General features: G+C 41.9%; 1 protein-coding gene across 6 annotated transcripts in view; it reads left to right on the forward strand.

Annotated features, from left to right (window-relative positions):
* Positions 1 to 754: 754 nt before the first annotated feature.
* LOC117760902 (transcription factor SOX-13-like) overlaps positions 755 to 23,561 on the forward strand; it is a 46,400-nt gene continuing 23,593 nt past the window's right edge. For 2 of the 6 annotated variants that reach the window (XM_034584293.1, XM_034584294.1), the window contains exon 1: positions 5,922 to 5,984. In XM_034584293.1, coding sequence (XP_034440184.1) covers positions 5,962 to 5,984 — 23 coding nt within the window. In that variant the 5' untranslated portion in view covers positions 5,922 to 5,961. Of the gene's footprint in view, positions 1,289 to 1,321; positions 1,363 to 5,921; positions 5,985 to 6,177; positions 6,202 to 16,708; positions 16,814 to 23,561 lie in introns of those variants that run through there. The other 4 variants (XM_034584295.1, XM_034584298.1, XM_034584297.1 and 1 more) reach the window with 4 other exon arrangements.

The raw sequence follows: 23,561 nt of genomic DNA on the forward strand, positions 1-23,561 counted from the left end.
AGTGCACAGCGAGCGTATCTACTGATGTTATGCTAAATCTGCCTGCAGAGGATGGTAAAAACTTCATGGATGGTTTGATGGGCCGCTGATGGGTAAAGAGTGATGCAAACACCTTAAAGTAAGGAAACAGACTTGATATGCTATTGCAAGCCCCACCCTGAAGGCTCCTGCACTTACAGAGAGTACTTCCTCTCTCCAGCAGGGACTTTTTGTGGGGTAAAAACTTAAGTTAGACCCTGGTCCCGGCGAATGAAACACGCAGGGTTTCAGCAAAGGCCTCTAGTTCATAGAGTGAAAATGCAAATAGAGAAAAAGAGGGCCTATGATGTTTAATCTAATTACACCAGTAAGCAGAACTACTTGTGGTGCACAACACTGAACCTGCATTTGGATATATGTCAGTACACACAATTCATTTTGTTATGATGTAGAACAAAGACACACTTGTAGACTGCCTTTTCCTTTTAGAAGCTCTAGAAATGTGGTTCCTTTATTAGATATAAAGCCGTGGTACAAAGACATGATTGTTTCCTGTGTATGACACACCTTTTATGACACGTGTGAAAGTCATCTGCGTGATGTAACTGTGTTGGTCGCTTTTAAACATAACATGAAAGTTGAAGTAAAACATAATTAAAGAGAAGGAAAGAAAGACGGCATTACAACACACCCTCCCCTTGAGTCTGTCTCTGGATTAGATATTGATGTATTGGAAGAGAAAAGTCTGTCAGTGTTGATGGGAACTAACCCATCAATAGTCATCAATAGACTGATCAATTAGTGTGTAAATATGACGAGGGTGCAATCAACAGATTATCGACTCTCTCTCGTCTGCTTCACTCTTCTTTTTGTTTTGGTTATTCTCTCTCTCCCCCTCTCCCCCTCTCTCTCCGTCCTGCACCTGGAAATCAGTCCCTCTCCCTTTAAGTGGGAGGTGAGCGGCAGGGCGCTGCATGCCGACTGTGACAGTAGGAAACCCGCAGACAGAAAGTCACCGGGAGTGAGGAGGTGAGAGCACAGGTCCGCTCCGCCATCTCCAAAACGTTTACGCACAGCGCAGCAGCATTCCGCCTCCCTCAGTCTCTCTCTCGCTCACACACTCTCTCTCCTATTCTCCCTCCACTCCTCACCGCAAAAAGAGAAGAGAGAAAAAGATCCACGACTACCAGCCGGCTGGCTCCACTCTGAAGGACCGGGAGCCGCGCACGGAGCAGCCTCTGTCCCAAACCACCGCGCTTTGCATGCGGTGAGCAGTTAAAGTGCGGAGAGGAAGAGGAGAAAGTTTTTTTAAATTTATTAATCTAAAGACTACATCCGTTTGTTTTTTTTAACCCGTGGACAGACCAGTGCGCACGAGGACTGGTGAGTAGTTGTTTACATTTCAGTGTCTTCAAATGCACTTCATGCGTTAATATCCTCTGTCTTAAATCCCGTTGGTTTGGAGAGTCTCAGCAGAAACTCTGCGTGTCGTGCACCGTTTGCTTTGAAAACTTCCCAAACTCTCCTGACTGTCATGTGTGGCGCAAACTATATCAGCCTATAGGCAGTTGTTTCAGAATTCCAAAAAACATCATGTATTTGCTTCCCTGCATCCAAACACAATTTGACTGTGACCTGACTCAACTTCTCTCCCCCTCCACCACCACCAGCAGCAGCAGCAGCAGCAGCTCCATCTCTTTCACTCCTTCCTGTCACATCTTTATTTTCTGTTTCTCAATGTGCCAGAGGCTGCTGCTGCTGCTGCTGCTGCTCTGCATGGAAGGCAGCTCATTGGGGATGGTGGGGATGATGGTGATGGTGATGATGGAGAGGAGGATGGTGGTGGTGGTGATGATGATGTCAGATCTGTTGGCAGGTGCAAATGAGCGGCTATCAGCAGGTTCCCCCAGAATAGGTACAGGCGTTAACAGTTTCCCAATGATGTGAAGTTGTCCTTAAGTGGTCCTGTTTTTATAAAATAACCTCAAGGAAGTACTAAAATAACATCTTGTCATGTGGTGGTTATCTAAAACTGTAGTTTATACACAGCGGAGGATGACAAAATGACACTTGCTGTCTAGAAGTGGTCATTTACTACATAAAGCACATGAATCATGGGAGAATTGTATGTCAGTGTGGTCAATGTCCCACCCAGAACGTCCTTTAAGAGCATTCAGGGGTCCTTAGCCGGGGAAAGGGCAGGAGTAAGTGTCTTTCTCTGTGTGCGTGTGTGTGTGTGTGTGTTAAATGTGGATCAACAGTGAGGCAGAGTCGATGTGAAACGCCTGAGGAGCCCCTCAGTGTGACATCTGCTGCTGGACGGACAGACAGCAGGTCTGGGACCAGTTCAGAGGTGTCGTCTCAGCCTCAGCGCAGAGTGGAAAGTGTTCGAAAGCTTGTGGGCATTCTGCCACGGCGGGGGTCGCACTGAGCAGTGAAGTTGTAGATTTGTGTGTGTGTGCGTGTGTGTGTGTTTGTGTGCTTGTCTTTACAGTGGCTGGCTGAATACAAAGCTGTCCGTCAGTGGGGAGTCCCTGACCTTTCTTTCCGTCAGTCTCCTTTCTTTCCTCATCCGCTCTTCGCTCCCATCTTCACACCCCCTACTGCTGCCACCACTCCTTTTTCTTTCTTTCTTTCTTTCTTTCTTTCTTTCTTTCTTTCTTTCTTTCTTTCTTTCGTCTTGTGAGAGGGACTGTCATGCTGCATCTCTATATCTCTAGTGGTGAACAGGACACACACACACACACACACACACACACACACGCAAACATACACGCACACAAACATACACCAACGCAAACACGCACGCACACACACACACACACACACACACACACACATACACACACACACACACACACACCTAAGGAGCACAATCTCAAGGAGGGGTTTGGCATTTCACCTTTCACCTCTGCCCCTCCTCCTCTCGTCATGTGCAGCTTTGTGTTTCCAGGTGAATGGGTTCATGGAGGAAAGGTGACCTGGGTGCTGGCTCTGTACTCTCTCTTTCAGTCGGTCGGGTTGAGTGCATCATTCACCGCAGTAGATACTCTATATATACTCTGATTGGCTGGCAGGTGTCAGTTAAAACTGTGCTTCAGGACACATCAACAGTATTTACATGAATATTAATATTGCCCTGAGCGTGTGCCATCTTGTTATACCTTTACATTCAAGTGTTAAACAACCAATTAACCTGAAATAAAATACCTGCCGATCTTTGATAGACAACAACATTTACTGTTCACCCTCCTCGGCACTCGGTGCACATTAAAAAAAATATTTTTAACCCATTTCCTTACTCTTGCCCTTTTTCTAAACCACACTGGTAGTCAGAACTTATCTATATCTAGGTTTTTCTGCTTGTTTTAGTCTCTGGAAATACCCAATACAACAGCAGTAACTGTAGGGATATGACATTCTGTTCTTTTTTAAAGATTGGCAGGTGTTAAATCCGGATATTTGGGATGCAATGGTAATATATCAGAGGCACAAACCGGGAATTTAAAAACAAACCAACCCAAACATTTGTTTACTTAATAAAATGTTCAGAAATCAATAACAATTTCTTTTATTTCCTTTTTCCCTCTTTCCCACCTAATGTTAACATGTTATATTGATAAAGACTCTGCCTCGGAAATACTAGACTTCACCTCACTTTTGATTTCTGTATATCCGGACACCTTGTTCATTATTTGTATCGTATTTTTCAAACATGCGTTAGAATTTAGAATTTGTTAAATTGGGTATTTAATTTGTGTGTGTGCGCGCACTATTTCCTACACATCCAATGTCTCCATAAGGGCAACAGAGCAGACAAAGGTTTTTTCCCCATCTCTTCTACTGACCTCTTATATCCGCTGGACATTGTTCTCTGAATCCTATTGAACCAGGAGTCCACAGAGAAACACTACAATGGAGAATAATGGTCTGTCTGTATGTATATGTGTGTGCAAGTGTGTGTATTTGTGTGTCTGTGTGTGTGTGTGTGTGTGTGTGTGTGTGTGTGTGTGTGTGTGTGTGTGTGTGTGTGTGTGTGTGTGTGTGTGTGTGTGTGTGTGTGTGTGTGTGTGTGTGTGTGTGTGTGTGTGTGTGTGTGTGTGTGTGTGTGCATGCTCCTCAGCCTCTCCTTCAGCGCAGTGTGAGGCCAAGCCAATCACACGGCACAATGCTGGGTGCGGGGAGGCCTTGTGATCTCTTTAAATAAAACCTTCTCGCCGCATTGTGTCCTTTGGAAGAAATCACCAGAGCTGTGAACGTGGAAACACTCAGATGGTCGCCCGACTGACAAACACGCTGACAGTTTCATTTACACATCATTGCTCTGACTTCAGGCCAAGCAGTAATTCAGAACCATGATTTAGTTACGGCGTCATGTTGTGAGAATAGCATCATTCTGTTCACTAAATTACTGCGATAAAATTGGTAAAACTTGACTCGATGAGTTATTGAAATTTTTCTTTTACATATGTGAAGAGTTTGGGCTTTTGGAGCTTTTAGAGTTTTAGAACTGATTGATTAATTGACAGTATAAATTTCTCCTGTCAGTTGTAACTGTTTTTAAGTCATTTTAAAAGTAAGAGATTGTTAAGTAAAACTAATTCACAAAAATGTGAGACAATATATTTTTTCTATGATAAATCGAAACACATTGTGATTCTTTTTCATTCTCCGTCGTTTAACCACATAACAAGTCTCATTGAGATTAATATCTTTAAAGCGAGACCTGTCAGGAACATGATAAAAAGAGTAAATTATGCTGTGATCTGCACTCAACACATGTGCTCACAGGACTTTGTTGTTTTATACACTCGTGCAACATGTTTTAAACTTCAATACAAGTGATGTGAATTTGACTTTTTACGCTTTATTTTATTTATTGTGTTTGTTCTCTTACAGAAAATCGATGGAAATTGTCTCAAGACAATGTGCTGCAAACTAAATGATAAAAAACCCATATATTTTGGCAGACCAGCAGTCATAACTTTACGCCATTATGATTAGTTGATCAATTTATTTAAAAATCAATTAATTCTTTCTATTGTGTCAGTTAACTGTCATCGTTTTGCGAGCAAAGATGTCAAAACCTCTCTGGCTCCAGCTTTGCAAATTCTGCATTTCTTTGCCTTGTACGATAGGTTTTTGTACTTTGGGATGATGCTGTTGCGGTGATGGGACTTAAGTTGATGTGGGTTTGTTCTCTTTGGATCCATGTTTCTGTTCAGGTCTCATATGTGGATAAAGTGTCTCTCTTCTTTTCTGTGCCTTAAAAAGTTGATAAAAAGTTTTATCCGGGTTAATTCTTCACTATATTTCCATCTACACAATTTCTATTGCTCACCGTTTCTACTTCTGCATTATGGAAGAGGCTGTTGTCCTCATGCTGAGCCATTATGACCCGAGAACACCTAGTTGTCAGAGATTCTGTACGTTCGTATCACAAAGACATATACATTCTGTGTTAAGTGCTGAGAAACTGGAGTTTAATTTGCTTTAAATTATGGCTGAGGTGTGAAGATCATCTTGGTCATCGTTTAAGTGTCAAGACACATCTCATCTTCACTTCTTCACATCTTTTTATCTGGGAGGCAAACAGCCTGAGGAAGAGCTGTAATTATAAGTGGAGATGTTAAATGTGTCAGGAGAGGCTGCTGGAGTTCGTGTCTTTGTGAAGGAAACACAAAGGTGGAGCACTTCTTTCATGTTCTGCGTCCATCTTCACATCTCTCCTCTCACAGGATTTTCTTTTTAAAGACATTCTCCACCTGTTGCCTTGTGGAGATCAGAAACACACACTTGTATACATACACACACACACACACACACACACACACACACACACACACACACACACACACACACACACACACACACAGGGACACACAGTGGTTGGAACTGGGCGGGTGATAAAAGTGCAAGTCTTATACTTCTGATGAGCTACTCTTAGAGACAACAGCCCACACAAACACTCACACAACCACTATGAGCATCTACACACATTCAAGGTAAGATTTCCTACTTCACATGCAGCAACCTTCTTCTTTTTTACAAACCCTCAACAAGATGAGTGACATGTTTTCGGCTCACAGGCTTAAGAACCTTGTTGGCTTTTAATGCGTTTGTTTCTGTGGCAGATTCTTCTGAGACTTTTGTGTCTGAAAGCAGCAGTGACGAGGATCACAATCCACACGCTCAGGTTTCTCTTCCTATAAAGGTTTTTGAGTAAGTAGGAGATCTTGCTCTGTCCTGCACATACATGGTATGCCAGCTGTGCCTTGAATGTGCGCTCAGTGGTCCATGCAGCTTGTCATAAGCTTATAATAACATGTTAATAATGCAGGACTGAAGCCTGTGCGTTTAGCTGTGGCTGGTCTCTTTATCAACTGCTGTAAATCAGTTTTGGCAAAGAAAGAACGGAAGCATCCTTGAACACTGCCTTGCATTTCCCATGCCACTTTTGAACACTCTTTAATCCCTAGAAAAAAATACACACACACACGCACATGAATTTTCTGAACTTTCCCTACGTGTGTGCACGCCTGTGTCGAACGTGTGCACGGTTGTCTGTGTTCATTCAGCACGCAAACGTCACAATGCAAGCTCCTACAGGACTAAGGTGTGTTACATTAAATACAGAGACAAGAGGGAAGCTTTTGTTGGGAAGTATGTGGCGTGTTTCAGGTTCTGCTCTTGGGAAAGGGCCATAACTGCAGGTTTCTTTTGTCTGGCTGTTCCCGTAACGCTGGACACACAACAGCCCCGTATTGTTTGGCGCACGGGACAGGAATACGCACGTTTACATGCTTTATGTGCCGCAATAAAATGCAGTAAAAGCTGCCTCTTCATTTACAGAGGGAAAATAATAAAAATTGTTTGACAGAAGTTGCATAGATAATTTAGAGTTGCTATGACCATAATACATTTAAAGCTTAAAAAAGGGATTGTGTTAGATGTAATTAAGAGGTTATTATGACAAAAAAAACTAGGATAATAATTTTAACAATTTACACTTTCACAAAGACTGAGAGGCTTTAAACTTGTATACGTCTCTGCTCCTTTTACTTCTTCTTCAGTGTTGTCTGACAGATTTTCTTTCTCATTCGCAAAGACTGTGGCTAAAGGTGCATAATCAGCTGGTTTCCATCCTCTTTCCAACTCATTTGTTTATTTCTGCGCCAATCGAGAGAATTCACAAACGCTCTATTGATAGAGGAGCTTGGCGTGCACAAATATAAACATGCCAGTTTCCTGGTTCATTTACATGACTTTCCCGTCTTGGTCTAAACAGTGTCGCTCTGTTGTCTGTTGTCTGTTGTCTGTTGTCATCTGTTGATTTATTTCTCTATAAGATATATTGCACAAATGCGTCTGTTTGTGATAATTTGCAAATGACCACAGGCCGTTTGTTTGTGACACCTCAGTCCAGTGGCATGATTTGCATTTCCTTTAAAAAATCTGTGAAATCTGAAGGGACAGTTGACCATTATGTGCCTGCTTTGTATACGATGGTTTCTTGTTTGAATGTAACATTTATGGCATGCGAGAAACTTCTTTATGCGACAAAATGTCTATGACTACGTTGTGTTTGACACCTCTTTTAATTTTTGAACAACAATCAACGGGCATCTAATTTGAAAATCACCCGCCCACTCTCACATCCTGCACAGATAGATAAGTTATCTCTGTCTCTGTCATGTATCCCTCGCCATACTCAACACTCAGATGTAAGTGATCAGTGAACAGAAAATGGATCATGTATGATATAAATCCAAAAGGTTGTATGAGCACAAACCGTCCCGCTACACGCCGTCAGTGACAGACCCTAAACTTTTGTTCGTATACTTCCTCTGCTGGCTGTTCCCAGGCCGCTCGCTGTTCCCCTGCAGGCAGATAAGGATTTCTTTCCGTGTTTTAATTATTTTTCATGTGTCTTGGTTTTCATCATTAGTTGAAGTGTAACACAATTGAGGGAGAAACCACCCTGATAAATTTGAGCATGTGGCATTTTATCAGCCTGTCACCTCCACAAACAAAGACTCCTGCAGACTGTAAAGACGTCAGTACCAAGTAGAAGAGAGAAGAAAAGGAAGAAGAGCCATTTTCTAAAACAGTTCACTGTGGCTTCTGTAGTTGTTATATTTTTACTTTCATAATTTGTAATGTTATTTAAACAGGAGAAATTGTGTGAGATAGAGGTTTGTTGTGGCCTAACTTCAGCAGTGGGTGAAACCATATTTGGTGCAGCAGTGGATCTTGACAGCAGCAGGACGTTGCGTGTGGGGGAGTCACAGTAAACTACAGTGTGTGTTTGTGTGCTCATGGTGATAAAGACACGGCCCGGGGCAAAAATGTGGTAAACTGATGTGTTTTAAATAGTTTATGGGCAACAGCAGGGCTGTGTGGCACAGAGGATGATACAGTATGTCACTGCTTGTTAGCTGGATCACATCATTGTTGGTTTTGGTCCTTTAATGGATTTTACTTAGTAGAAAGTAAATAAAGAAAAATCATCGGGCTTGTCCTTCTACACAATATTGTTTGTTTGATTAGCCGTCATCTTCCCCTGCGCTTTAAAATTTCTACCTTTCCTCCTTTGTTACTCATTTGTTTAGTTGCATCCAGGAGAGCGTTTCAGTTCAGGTACTCGGGTATTGATCTGGTGATCAACAATCAGAGAGAGGAGATCAATGGATGGATCAACCAAACATTTTGCTTTTAAAGGTCCAGTGTGTAGGATTTAGGTGAAAGGGATCTATTGGCGGAAATTGAATATAAAATAATCCTAGTGATGTTTTCACTAGTGTGTTTCATCTAAATTATACAAATTGAATGGGCCCTTTATATTTAAATACTTTATATTTACATCAGGAGAGGGTCCTCTTTACGGAGGCCGCCATGTTTTTTACAGTAGCCCAGACTGGACAAACTAAACACCTTTAGAGTTTTTATGACAACTGAAGGCTACCACAGGTTCTCTTTCATGTTTGGAAGAGGAGGGTCAGGTGAGGGGTATTCAGCTGCAACATGAAACGTCACCACCAGTTGTCACTAAATCCTACACACTGAACCTTTAACTGAAACTTGATCTAACCAGGTAATTTTTGTGTCTAAACCAAAATAAACCTCAACCACAGCTTCATAAAATCCCCCCCCAACAATAATTTGTAAGAGTTTTGGAACGTGCAAACAAACCATCCAGCAGGTTGGTGTGTCAGTTCAGAAAACGCCTTTATGTGTTATTATAGAGGGCGTGGACATATTTTAATGAATCCATTTAAAATGTCTTAATTTTGTTTAATTCATGCTCCACCATGTTCAACAGTTTGTGATAGAGCCTGGATACATGACCTGAGGCTTACCCAGATTACCCAATAAAAATTATTATGTTATGGTTTTTGTCACAGTTGGTAATGTCGGCACATTTAACTGTACATGCAGTAGCATGAACAGTGAGCAAAACACTGACCCCCAGTTTCCCCTGACTGCTGGGCTGACAGTGAATGGTGCTCACTGTCACTTTACCACATGCTCGTGCTATGGTTCATAAATTTTTTTTTACCATCCACGCAGACAGTAAGACCTTCAAGTTTCATCTGTGGAAGGCAATTCAGTTTTCTCGCTCATGCAAGAACGGATCTTTCTCTCTTCACTCTTCCTGTCGCTCGGTATCTGTTGACAGAGACTGCCATATATTGAATTAATTGAACTGGAAACAATTTAAAAATGCAGTTCATAGTTCATTTACCAACAACTGCGTGACAGGTTTCCACAAACTCAGTACGTCATCTCACATTAGCCTGTTCAGGTCGGTTACTTCGCTCTCTGACTCCGGTTTGAACATGTATGCGGCCTGAGCTGCACTCTGTTGTCGTTACTCTGTCTGCCTGCTGTTTGTTGCTGAGCAGGTAGTGTGTTTTGGCCTTTTTAGAGCTTATTTGTCGAAAACAGCTGCTGGCTGCGGCTGAAAACCACGTTCAATAGGCTGTGAGAGGAAACCAAAACATTTGAGTTGTGGGCTGGACAGCTAAATAAGAGGAAAGTTGCAGAAAGGGGAGCTGCAGTTTCAGGTGATAATTCTCTGTACACTGATATTACAAAAACACTCATTATAACAGTGTCACTTGTACAGTAAACAAACTCCTGGTGCCTGCTGACATTTCCTCCTTCCTGTCCATGCTCCTGTGTTCATCGTCCTCTCTGCCTCGTATCTCGACATATCTGTTTGAATGGATTTCTCTTAGTCTTATAACATAAGGGTTAATGGAGCATAGCTTAATTAATTTTGTATCCTCCCACCAGCGTTCCTCCTGTGTTTTTCCTATTTCCAGATGCTCTGCGGATGTATCAGCTGTGTAGTCAGTTGTGTGGTCAAGGCCTGTGTTTGGAGCCAGGCAGCGTGTCATTACGTCGGCCGGCCAGCAACTTCAAACATGATCCTCAGCTTATTGGAGCTGGTTAAGACCTATGGTACTAAGTTGTTTGTAGCATAAGCGGCTATACTTGTGAAACACACTTGTACACACACACACACACACACACACACACACACACACACACACACACACACACACACACACACACACACACACACACACACACACACACACGGAGCGAAGACCTCCTGCAGTTTCTCAATGCGGAGTCGAACAGGCCCTCAGCAGAATCACCTGTTGTGTTTCTTACTGCTCAAAGGCGTTTCCATAGAAACACCTCAGAGCCCAGGCCCTTTGGTCTATAAGACCCTCAGCAAACATAGACCCCCACCACCACCATCACAAACTCCATAAAAACACACACATGCACGCACACACATTGTGCACACGTGGGTGCTTTTAAGAAGCAGCGGTGAATGGAGTGAGGATATAAAGTGTGCCGGGCTAAAGGAGAGAGCACATTGTGAGAGTCGGGCCTCCTTTGTCTGCGCTAGCCTGAAGGAGCAGGGGGTGGGGGGGCTTTGTGAAGGAAGAGGAAGAAAAAAAAAGTGGCCTTCATACACATCCTTTCTTCCCTTTCTCTTGTTCTATCGCTTTATTGGGAGTGCGTTTTGTCTTCTCTCCCCCATCCTCCCTCTCCTCCTCCTGCTCTCTGATAAATGCCACAGTAGCCTTTCGCTAGCCGCCACAATAGACGACCTGTTTCAGAGAACGCGAAGGGGTGGGTGGGGGGGACGAGAGAGAGGGATGAGAGGGAGAGAGGCATGAAAAGAAAAAAATGGCTGCTTTTTAACCTGTGCGTCTGAAAAGCAGAAGAATAAAGGGGCCGTGACTAAAGCCAGAGTCTTGTTCTCAGCTCTTTTCTCTCTCGTCAGTGTCTTTGTGAAGGGCACAGTTGTGTCATCGGCCTATTTATACATCTTATTTAGAGAGAGAGAGAGGAAGAGAGCGATGCAGCAGGATGGAAACATAGCAGACACGTTATAGACATGTTATGATTGTTTAACATGTAGTTTTAACCAATGTTAACACTCATAAGACATTAAGTCCCATGACTCTAATAAACTGAGCACTAAATTATCAGTGACTTATTTGGCTTTATGTCATTTATATAGATTTTTATTGTGGGACATTAGTAGAGGATGTATTTAGATCCCCCACAAACCATAAATATAGAAATACCATTCCATAAAGTAATCTATTATATGTGTAAGTCTAGTATTGGAGGTTTACTGAATCAGTCTCAAATGTAAAATGTACATAAGGAAAACATTATGACTACTGTGCTACAGCCCAAGTATTTTTAATCTGAATACACTTGAGCCGTTTCATCCAGAGCAACAAATTATATTTTACAGGATGATTTTGTGTTTTGAATGAAAAGTCTTGGTTTGCAAAATAACAGCTGTAAAAATGAAGTGGACATCAGTTTTTTGGAGCTGAAGCACAAAATAGAACATAATACAGTAGCGGACTTAATAATTGTAAAGTTACTGTTGAATAAAACCTGGTGGTCATTTAACCATGTTTCCAGTGAATGATCGTAAACATCAGGTTTAAAAGTTGTGTCTGAACTGCACCCTCTAGTACCTGTTACCTGGTGTTTCTGGTCTGGATGACACTGAAAATCACAGTTTGAGCATGAAAGTGCTGCATTTAAGCAGCATATCAGCTTAAATGTGCACTTACCTTGGTTCACATACTGTTGACAGGGAAGATTACTAAATTTAGAATCTGTTAGACGTCACTTTAAAAGTCCTTCGAAAAGAAAATATATTTCTGTGCTTTTACAAACCCTCACAAATGTTCAAATGTGTCCATCCTTCTGTGCTCACGCTGCTCTACGTTTTCATTCCATTTTGTTTATTTGACGAAAGAGATAACACGATTCATTACTTTATAAAGTAGTTTATTAGCAGTGGATATATGGTTTAAACTGCACTAGGCCTAATAGATACATCAAAGCTGACACTGCAAGAAGCTGTTGTGTTCAGCCTTTTTCCAGTTCGGTAGAAATTCACTCACACAGAGTTGAATAGAACAGAAACCAGAGGGAAGATGATTCTGAAGAACTTTCATGTTGGACAACAGAGCGGGCTCCTCCACAACCCACCTGACCTCTGATTGGACGCTGCACTGTGATTGGATTGTCACTGTCCAATCAGACTCATGTGTGAGAGTTCGTACTTTCAACCTCAGTGTCACAAACCGTGTGGGAACTTTGAGCGTTGAAGTTTTTTACACGCAGTTTTCTGTTTCATAACTTTTATACAGGAGTTCATGTGGCTTTTATGTAGTGTCAAAATTTGCAAGCGCAAAACCAAATGTTCAAAGTGACCAATCGAAGGAGGAAAGTCTCAAAATTCATCAAGTGAGCGACTGTTTATTCACCTAATATTATTTTCTACTAATATTGTTTTACAAGCTTAGATTCTTATTGCCCCTTGTTTGAGCAAACATTTTGATTAGAGACCTAAATTCACTATACAGCAACATTCATTTATTTTGACATTAGTTATTAATGTAAGTGTGTGAAAGAATCAGCATCACTTTGTTCTTTTGTCCTTGTTGGGTCGATCTCACATATCTTCCTTTCCTCTTCCTCTGGTATTGATCTGAAATGTATTGAGTCATTTGGTATGATGGAGTGAAGTGTGAGATAGAGATATGTTCCAGCGTGTGTGTGTGTGTGTGTGTGTGTGTGTGTGTGTGTGTGTGTGTGTGTGTGTGTGTGTGTGTGTGTGTGTGTGTGTGTGTGTGTGTGTGTGTGTGTGTGTGTGTGTGTGTGTGTGTGTGTGTGTGTGTGTGTGTGTGTGTGTGTGGTGGGCGGGCCTCTATGGGGGCAGCCCCTGAACTCCGAGGGGAAAGAGGGAGTAAAATGTAGTCTTTGTGATGTCTCTATCACTCTATCGCAGCGCTGGAGTTCTCAACACTGCTCTTTGTGTGATGAACTGACCAGCGGCCGCAGAACAACAGCACCATATCGGGCTTGTAGCTCTCTGGGTCCGATTCTCCACGCACACACAGTCACACACAAATACTCAGAAATAGAAAAAAAAACAAAATAATTTGAGGAAACTGAGTGTGTATTCTTGATGAGCTCATTCTTTGGACTGTGCACTATGGTTCAGTACCCTTGACATCAAAAGGCCAAGAGAACAGAGGAAGAGAGGGGAAGGAAAGGAGAAGAGAGCGAGGCTTTTGTGTCTCTAGTCCTGAGAGCTCATTCTCTAATGAGGCCCAGTCAGCAACGCAAGGAAGCTTTGTTCAAGAACTCTGTGCGTGCATTCGGTGTGTGCGTGTGTGTGTGCGTGTGTGTGTGTGTGTGTGCGTGTGTGTGTGTGTGTGTGTGTGTGTGTGTGTGTGTGTGTGTGTGTGTGTGTGTGTGTGTGCGTGTGTGTGTGTGTAGCTCTTTTTAAACATCACTTGATGTCAGGAAGATATTAGTTAAAAAAATACGAGGTAAAAAAGTACTGTGTGATATCAGGTGTGTAAAGCAAAAAGGTAAAAGTAAAATCTGTCTGTTTCGTTGAAGGTGTGAAGATTTCTTGGACACTTGTCAGCTGGTGTAAAACCTGTTTTACCGAGTGTTTGCTGTAGGTGTACCTGAATTCCCTAAATGTTATTGAGTGTTCCTGATCACATTGGATCCAAAATTGACCAAGCGCAGCTCACACCACCTAATTCTGTGACTCCTGATGTCAACTCCACACAGCTCAATAGAGGAGTCAATGCCGAGTGAGGCCTCACAGCAGACCATCGCAGACAGTGGATGCTCATGCAGCTCTATTTATCCTGCATTACACTGGATGTCATAATTCATTGGTGTGTTTACACACACATGCAGATGGTCCATGTGGTTCACGTGTACAACCTCAAGACATGGGATCAATGCAGACATAATATAAACTGATTAATCTGGGTAATTTGAACTTCATGGGGTATACAGTAGTTTGCATCAAGCACACCATGAAGGGGGAAGAACCAAGAATTGAATTGTCTGTTCTGAATAGTCTCAACATAGTGTGGTCAGTAAATATAGCGGTGCTATAAAGCAGCTAACTAACGCTGCAGTGGAGTGAATGTGGATTATGTAAACAGTTACGATGTTAATATTCTGACCTGTTTGTATTTTTATGATTTAGATTTCTATACACTTACAGGAAGTAGTGTTGTATAACTCTACAGTGACATTTGTATTTTTTTCTAACTTCTGCTTCTTGTTACTATTGGGCTGCCAGTGAGGGGTTAAAGTTCAAATTGTTCAAACATTGGGCCTCCAAATCTGTAAGAAAAATCAATAATAGCCCTGCATATCATGGTTGCTCCATGTAATTTTGAACTTTACAACAGTGTGTCTTGACAAGTAAAGCCACTGAAAGTCAAACATGTTTATCTCTTATACGCACTTAGCGTGCACTATACGGCTAGCTGATGACGAAGGCTCGTTAACTTACCACTAACTAAAATAAAATGTTCTATATAAAATGTAAGAGTGTGACACTTAAAAAAAAATGTCAATATCAATGGTTAATTTCACGTTTCCCATCGTCACACAGAGACTGTAAACAGAGTGAAACTGAATTAAAATATGTGTCGGACAGTTTTATTCTGTTCTATTGATCACATGGACTGTGGAGGCCTCCATCTAATTTAACACATTTAATATTGATTCAAATTTCTTTACACTTCTCATAATAACCTCAAAATGTCATAATTGCAGAGCTGTGTGCAGATTTGCCCTGCCCTCTTTCTCTCTTTCTCTCGCTCTCTTTCTCACATACACATTGACCTGTCCGTCACAGTCAGGTTGGCCATCGTCAGCACCGGGTTCTGTCTCTGTGGCCCATTTGACTGTCCATCAAAACTTCCATAAAGTTTTGACCATCTTTGGCAGGCAGACCTCTTTGTAACACCTGCTCTTGCTTGTCACACTGGTGAACAGGAGAGTGATCAGTGAGCAGTCACACTAATAACAGGTCAGGTCCCACTCAGTTGTCAGCGTTATGGACAGCGTGTCTGCTGGGTTTTTATTCAGAAACAGCAATATGTTGACATGCTGCGGGGTCAGTTTAGTGACAGTCGGTTTGCTGTGAAACCTGTGGCGAAGAATATCTGGTCAGATGGTTACAAAGAACCAGGAATATAGAGATCGTGAAGCTGGTCTGATTGAAATATAATTTTTTACTGTTAACTGTATTAATCAGTAAAATCTGTTCGTGGTTTATGTACACTACTGGAGACAGAATAAGATTGCAAAATGTAATCACTGCACGAAGATATTGTCAAAAAAATTGTTTTTTACCAAAGATGCAAACACTATACAATAGACATGATTTTCTGTAGCTTAATAAGAGAACGTATTTTTACGTAGTCAGTTGTAGCAATATTGCTACAGAAGCAGCGAGTACAACTGCATCAGATAGAAACAAAGGGAAAAGAGCCAACATTCAACATGTGCGCTAAAAGAAGGAGGGTGTTAATATTATATATATATATAGGAAGCTTCATGTTTGAAGGCACCTGGAATTGCTTAAGGTTCTTGACAATGTTTCACCTCTCATCTGAAAGGTCACTTGGTGTGACTCTCCAGTAGTCAGATGGTAGGTGGGTATTATTTCTAAGTATAGCAGCTCTAACATGTTTAACTAGCACTTACTGTGCACTTTCAGTGAACTTCTGTGCTTAGTCTCCATCACTTTGTCTTGTTCAACTGATTTAACTCTTAGTTCTTACTTCATGTTTCTTGCTGTACTGAAGCTTTGGGGTCGTCCCTCAGTTGTAAGTCACTTTGGATAAAAGCATCCGGCAAATGAGAACATTTTAATGTTGTTTTTGTGTATTTCTGCTGTAAAGATCTGCATATTGCGACTACAGACTGAAATTTCCCAGTTCCTTCACTCCTCAATTAAAAATTTTATTTAACAGCTTTAACAGCTTTAACAGCGTCTCTATGTTGTGTTATTCTCTGGCCTGGACAACATGGCTCTCCCCAGTTCTGGTCACATGTCCAGGAAATAATAACTGAGGATAGAGCCAACTTTGTTAGAAAGTGTCTGAAACTACGATCTTATCACAGATTCGGTTGGGTTGATGTTAGATCGGTATCGTGCACATCAGGGCTCCGGCGAACGGTTACCTGCAACAGCATGCTAATTATGCAAATGAGGCCCCTGTGCGGTGGGATGTGAAGAGGCTCTTTGTACTACCCCCTCATGAGTGGAGAGATGGGGGTAGGAGGAGGTGTAGGAAGGGGAGGTTGGCTGGGTCAGGGGTAGCAGAGGAGTAGAAAAGACAGGCGTTAGTGGTGAGGGAGCACCAGCCGCTATGACTTGTGTCAGCTGCTCAGTTCCAGTCTGGGAGCGCCGTTGAATCCACTCACATCCCCCCGGCTGCAGCAGGTCAGTACAGACGACTGAAAGAGAGGAGGGGTACGGATGGGATGACAGGTGTGTTGTCTTGAATTTAGTTTTAGACATAAAAGCAGCGTTTTTTTTCATTTTACTCTCAGTTTTACATTTTATTTATTTTAAATTAAACTTTCTTCTTTATCCATAAACTCCTGACCAACTTAAACTTAAACTTTTTCTCTGATGTGCTGAATGTACATACAGATATCCCTCTCAGATTACTAATCAGAGGTTTAGGTTTCCAGAAACCAGTTGATTCACAAGCAGATTTTTAATAACATGATTATGACATATCAGATTCAGCTTCCACCAGCGATGTTTCAGTTTACTGGAAACTCTCGCAGTGATCGACCTGGGTCAGGCCCTGTGGGCATGTATAGGTACCAGCTGGCACAGAGCACTGGATTGTTCTATCAACCTTAAGCAAATACAGCCAACTATGAAACATTTCCCCAAACATTTGTTTATACATCGCTCCGCACTTGTTATAACACGACAGCACAGCAGGTTGCAAACTTACCGTAAGAGCGCTGTCACGAAACGTCGCAGACAATTGAACATTGTGTGAGAAACCTATTGTTAAATGTTTCCCATTCAGGGCCAAGTAGGATGAACTTGTATGGAAATATGCAAAGATGTAGGTGGGAGATATTTTACATAATTTTTTTAGTTTTGATAGATTGTTGTACTGGAGCCAGCTGACAGGGGCCTACTTTGTTTTGTTTTTCTCTTTGGTGTGTTCCTGCAGAAAACTTCCTGTCATTACACCTGTCAGTCTCAGGGATGACAATGAGAAAGTCTTTCTTTGCTTATCACCAAGTAAACCTCTTTAGATTTATCCTGCTGCTCTCCACTGCTGAGACTCTCTCTCTCTGTCAATTGTGCACTCTATGCTATTCAGCCTCAGGCACTAGTTGGAAAGTGACAAGGAGGATATAAACCCAACAAGCTGCTCCCGACGGGAGGGGGAAGAATGAAAAACACTGAGAGAAAGAATAAGGAAACAAAGGAAGAGAAGAAAAAAAAGAAAGGACGAGAACAACCAAAAGGATTTGCATTGCCAATCCCCCGGGGGTGAAATGTTAGGTTTTTACGTGTTAAGACTTGTTGGGCAACTGACGGTTTTGTGTGAAGTGATTCTTGTGTCGTGGGAAGTGTAAGGTTTCAGTGTTGTGAGAGCTCAAAGGAGAGGAGCTGATTTTTATCTGAAGGTGGAGACATGTTCCCTGTGCCCCCTGGCAACCTCCATCGCCTCCTCCTCTGCTGCCACTGGAGCTTTCAGTTCACAGTGGGGAAGACGACAAGTGGGGTTCTTTAACAGCACATTAACAGCTTCTTTGAAAGGGTTAGTTCGCACAAACCACTAAAAAGGCCTTCTATGACAGCCATGTTTCACTACGTCCTGCACGGAAAATGCTACTAAAAAGATTCATTCCCACATTTCTATTAAGTAGTTCCAATGTTTTTATTGTTTCATTCCCACGTTTTGATTCATTTGTTTGCTCATGATAAGTGTTAATATGCAGAGAGACAGCACCGACCAGCCTTTCCCAGAGAGAGCTGACGTGCAAGGTTAATGTCTTTATTCTATCATTCTCACTTTCCAAGAACAAGTCTTAGAGATACTTTGAAATTAAATAAAAACTAATTGTACCCAAGCACACCACTTACAATACAATATTTAACACTGTATTGTGCCTTAGCGCTAGGATGCATGCAACTCAAAATAAGTAAATAGCAAACATATGGAAACACGGTACTGTGTAGTGGTATTGTACCTGCCGTCCTTGACGATTTAACTTTCTCAATTATGGATTTTGCTCTTTTCTGCACAGCAAAAGCACCAGTGCAACATGTGGCCCTGCAGTGAGTCTGTGGTGCAATGAACAAAGTGTTGTATGCTTCCTGCAGCTATATCGCAACCCCACCACATCACTTCAATATGATTCTAAAATAACTTTTTCTCGTTTCTTCACCATGATTTTAGGTTTATTTTTGCAATTTTAGTCTTCACCTTTAGCACTTACATGAACCATCGTTTCATCATCCAAGTGACAAGCCAACAAGGAAATTCTATCAATGTGAACAATGAAAATGATACGTTGGAACAATGACAGAATCAAGTCACTAGACACTAGCCGGCTCTTATTTCAAAGCATTTACAAAAAAGCTCATAATACAGGTGACTTCTGTTGTGCCTGCTCTCTGTATATTGACACTTATCTCGTGTGCACGGATTCATCAAGACGTGAGGATTAATTGTAACTCATGCACACACACTCAATATCACATCCATAAATATCAGTCCCCTAAATATGTCATATTTTTTTCATCAAGATCCATGAGAGAAATCAACAAATAATCTATCAATGCACCAGGACATGAAAAAACAATTCCTCAATCTGCACCTGATCTGGATTCAAGAACACCTTCAGGAGTCTCCAGCAGTAGTTTTCAGTCACTTTGTTTTACTTTGTGAAACTGCAGCTGTTCTGACGTCTTTTATTCTGATTTCTCCGCGGCGTGTGGTGAGCGCCTATAAATGCTGAACAACACTGTAGGTGGTTCGAAAACAGGCCTCAATCAGATAACCTTGGAAGAAGGCAGGGCTATTCAAGTCATGCAACACACACACACAAGGTCGGGTTCCACATGGGTGCAGTCAGCTGCAGATAGGCTAAGTGTGTGTTTAACTAGATGAGAGTGATGTGGAAGGAAGCGATAACCTTGACTGGTTTGCATTGTTCCGGCTAAGACACTAAAGGCATTGTTAAAAAAAATGTTGTTTGTAAAACACACACCTTGCCACATTCCTTGCTGTCAACAGGTCTGTGGGTCGCTGAGATTCTGTGCATACCTCTGCATTGGGTGACACACACACAGACACACACACACACACACACACACACACACACACACGCACACTGTCTGTGTGCGTGTGTGTGTGTGGAGGCGTGTGAAAGCCACCTGTGGCCGCTCTACGGTCCAGCCTCTGTGGAACGTAGAGGGGAGACCCAGGAATAACTTCCAGCGTGGGACAAAACTCAGTGTGCTGCCACTGCCAGGTCCGGCCCCCCGCCGTCACACAATCAACCCCTCGTCGGTACCGACAGCGGTTGCTGCCGTGTTGGCTAAACAATTTGCCGCCTTTCCCTCTCCACCCCTCCATTCTCATTCCTTCCTAATGCTCTGCAAAACCACACACCAAACCTGAAAATAGCAATCAGACGAGATTAGGCTGATACAGATCCTTGTGGGTTTGAAGCTGCCGATGGCTGATATTTTATTCCAGTGGTTACCGCAGATGGCGAGTACAGTGTCAGCGTGGAAAGACACTACAACTGAAGAACCAAGTTGTTCTGTTAAACCTTTGAAACAAGATTCAGACACATCTACACACACACACACACAGTGTGATATCAAAGTCAACAGTAGTCAAGCAGGTGGCATCAGATGAGTTGGAGTGCTGTTGGTCCTCCACTTACAGCTGTTTTTAATGTGCTACAGGGCAACTGTTTGAAATGGATTTTATAGGATTCACACACTTGGCAGACCAGTGGCTTTGTTTTGAAATGAGGTAACAATATTACTCATTTGGCAAAAGGCAGATGATTTTTATTACGTCGCCTGGTTATAGGAAAGCACCATGTCCACACCCAAGAAGCTGTTAATGTGGTTCTCCTTATTGGTAACTGGATCACCTGGTTTAACATGACATGACATTTTTCTGATTTGTACCGATTTGCTCTTCAGTCCAAATTCCAAAGGAAGATTGAAAGGTAGGGAAAACAAGTTCTTCCTGTCATTTACAGTAAAAGATCTGAAGCAAAAAGTCACACAGCAGCAACAGATTTTTTTTATATCCCAACAATCACATTGTTTGAATATCATGTTATTCTTTTTTCAAATATCTTTTGTCTTCTTGAACAAGTAAAAACTAAGGTTTTTAGTTTTACGTCTATTAAGAATGTTATCTGATTTAATAAATAACTAATTGCATTAAACAATCATTTTGAATATTTCATGTGTAATTTTGCAGACATTTTGTCCAATATTCAGTATCTACATTGGAAAACTATCTATATAATGATATAATGTATATTGAATCCAACCATATTTGCCATCTCTACTTGCATTACGACTGCACTAGTTTGCTAAAATAAAAGTAACAGTAGAAGTAGAAAAAGGAATGGCCTCAATTTATACAGTGATAATGATATATATCATTGTATAGTGAAAGGGTTTATATATAAAGTAAGATGTGGTTGTCTGAGTTTGAATAACTCAAAGAGTGGATCTTGTTACACAAATTAGTGGAAGTTGCTTTCACAGTACAAGTGATATGAGCGGTAGATTTATCAGCAGCTGCAGCAGTAAGCTAGTACATCCACTTATGTTAAATATTTTACTTGATTCTACCAATGTGTCACCCCCCTCTACCATTCAGGTAAAACTGGTTTGAATCATTACATCTCTAACCTATTGTTTGTGTAAAATGAATAAATTAATAAACTCAGGGGGGGCTTTTCATTATATAAATGAATAAATTCACACTCATTAACACTGGGTTTATACATTTAGAGATCACCCTTAAATCTGCTCGTCTAGTTCTGCTTTTAAACATGTTATTCACATTCAGTGCAACTGGAAGGCAGCAGCACATGTGAGATTGTGATTCTTTGTCATTGTTACGCAATCGGCCCAATGGACGATAACAAAAGGTTATTACCATGTTTAGCATCGAAATTCTGAATCAATACCTGAAAATGTCAAATTTGGGTTTTTATTATCAATCTTCAATCTATCTTGTTGATCCTATCTGACTAGGCTGTTATTGGTCACAGGACTCACTTGACCAATAGGAAGTGAAATGGACCTTGTTAGTTCTGAGAGACTCAACAGTGTAATCATCTTAATGGCAGAGGTACTGCATGTCAACAATGGTAAATAGTCTGTGTCTATAGCAATTATAAAGCACTTTTCTAGTCTCAAAGTGCTTTACAGTACAGTTTTTGTCTGCCGTTTACCCATTCAAAGACACATTCATTCATCTCTGAGTATGGCACAGCCATCAGGGGCAATTTGGGGAAGACTGGGATCAAACCGCCGACCTTCTGGTTAGAGTACGACCCGCTGATGACTCACAATGTATTCACCTTTATTTATAAGACACATATTATCATAGTGATATTTATACTTTACACAATATTAGTGTCAGATTGCAGTAACAGTTTAAGTTTGAGAGAGTTAAGTTAGGGGGCAACGTCTTAGTAGAACTTAAAGGAACCTTGTGGAGTTTTTGACCACTAGAGGTGCTGTGGAGCTGTTAATAAGCAGATATTTTGAGTGTATTTTAACAGTATCAGCAGGTATGTACCCACATGAAAATGCAGGTGATGACATACACATTGCTGCTGACAGTTTCACTCAGTTCGCCGACTCGTAGTTGGTGGTGGCAGTTTGCCAAGGAGATGTCGTATTGTGCCAGCTAAAACTAAAGCTAAAAGCACAAAGGATAGTGGTAGCTAGCAAACATGGCCCTGATCATGTGAGTCAGGCCTCAAGCAAACAGTAAGGACACAAAGAATGTAAACACAAGTGTTAAGTTATGGTTAAACTTTGCACCTGTAATTCTAAGAAGGTTTTAACTGGAGGTGAACAACACGTTAATTGTGTTGAGCCGTCACACAGAATTAAATCAGTGATAGTGCTCTGGCTGAGCTGTTGTGCCTGTTTGAACACACTTTTGTGTTGCCCCAAGTTTTTTATTTCATCAGTTCCGATGTGGAGAAGATCACCAGCCAGCGACCACAGAGAGGCCGAACTCATTGCATCTCAGGTTGTAGCAAATGACCTGGTCTTTACTGTTTTCCCTTCAAAGCTGCATTTTATTGTGCAGCGTAGAACACACATAAACATGCACCTATACGTGCCCACACGCACATGACTGAGGTTTGGAGCCTTAGACCCTGGCAGACAGGTGGCTTTGTTCAGAATCACAGTGTTCAGGCTGGGAGAGCTGGGTGATGCGGAGTGGTGGGGGGCTCTAATCATTATTATGCTTCCCGCAGAATGGTGGCGCTCCGCTTTTTTTTTTGCCGTGTTCCCGAGTTGGTCGGCACATTCCGCTGGCATTGTTATCCGGCCTGTTTCCTCCGGCCGGCGGCTTTTGTCAGCCTCTCCCCCATTGTCCCGGCTTCCTTTGTTCCCTGGCTCCAACAATGGCTTTTTTTCTGCCTCTTTATATATATGTGCACTTTTTGCCCTTGTGTGTTCTGTTTGTTTTGTTCTGCTGTCTGCTGTGTTTTTCTTTCCTCCTGCTGCAGAGCTGGGAAATAACACACATGCATACGCACACACACACGCACGCACGCACGCACACACACACACACACACACACACACACACACACACACACACACAGACGCAAGCTCAAGTTGATTGTTCAAGTTCACTGTGGTTCAAACATCCCTCACTCTCTCTCCTCTCTCTCCTCTCTCTCCTCTCTCTCCCTCACTGAGATGTTGTCTGCCTCCCTCCTCTATACCCTCCTATTATTTACTGTCAGACACACACACTCACTCATACACACACTCAGACAATTAGCGTCTGTGACTTGAGCTGATGGTAACACAACCAGCAGCTAACCTTTGACCACTGACCTAAAACAGTGGCTCCTAATTGGAAAGACACACTTCAGAAAGCAGAGACTCCAACCCCCCCCTTCTTGTCTGGATGG

Source organism: Hippoglossus hippoglossus, chromosome 5, assembly GCF_009819705.1.
Source record: "Hippoglossus hippoglossus isolate fHipHip1 chromosome 5, fHipHip1.pri, whole genome shotgun sequence".
Classification (NCBI taxonomy): domain Eukaryota; kingdom Metazoa; phylum Chordata; class Actinopteri; order Pleuronectiformes; family Pleuronectidae; genus Hippoglossus; species Hippoglossus hippoglossus.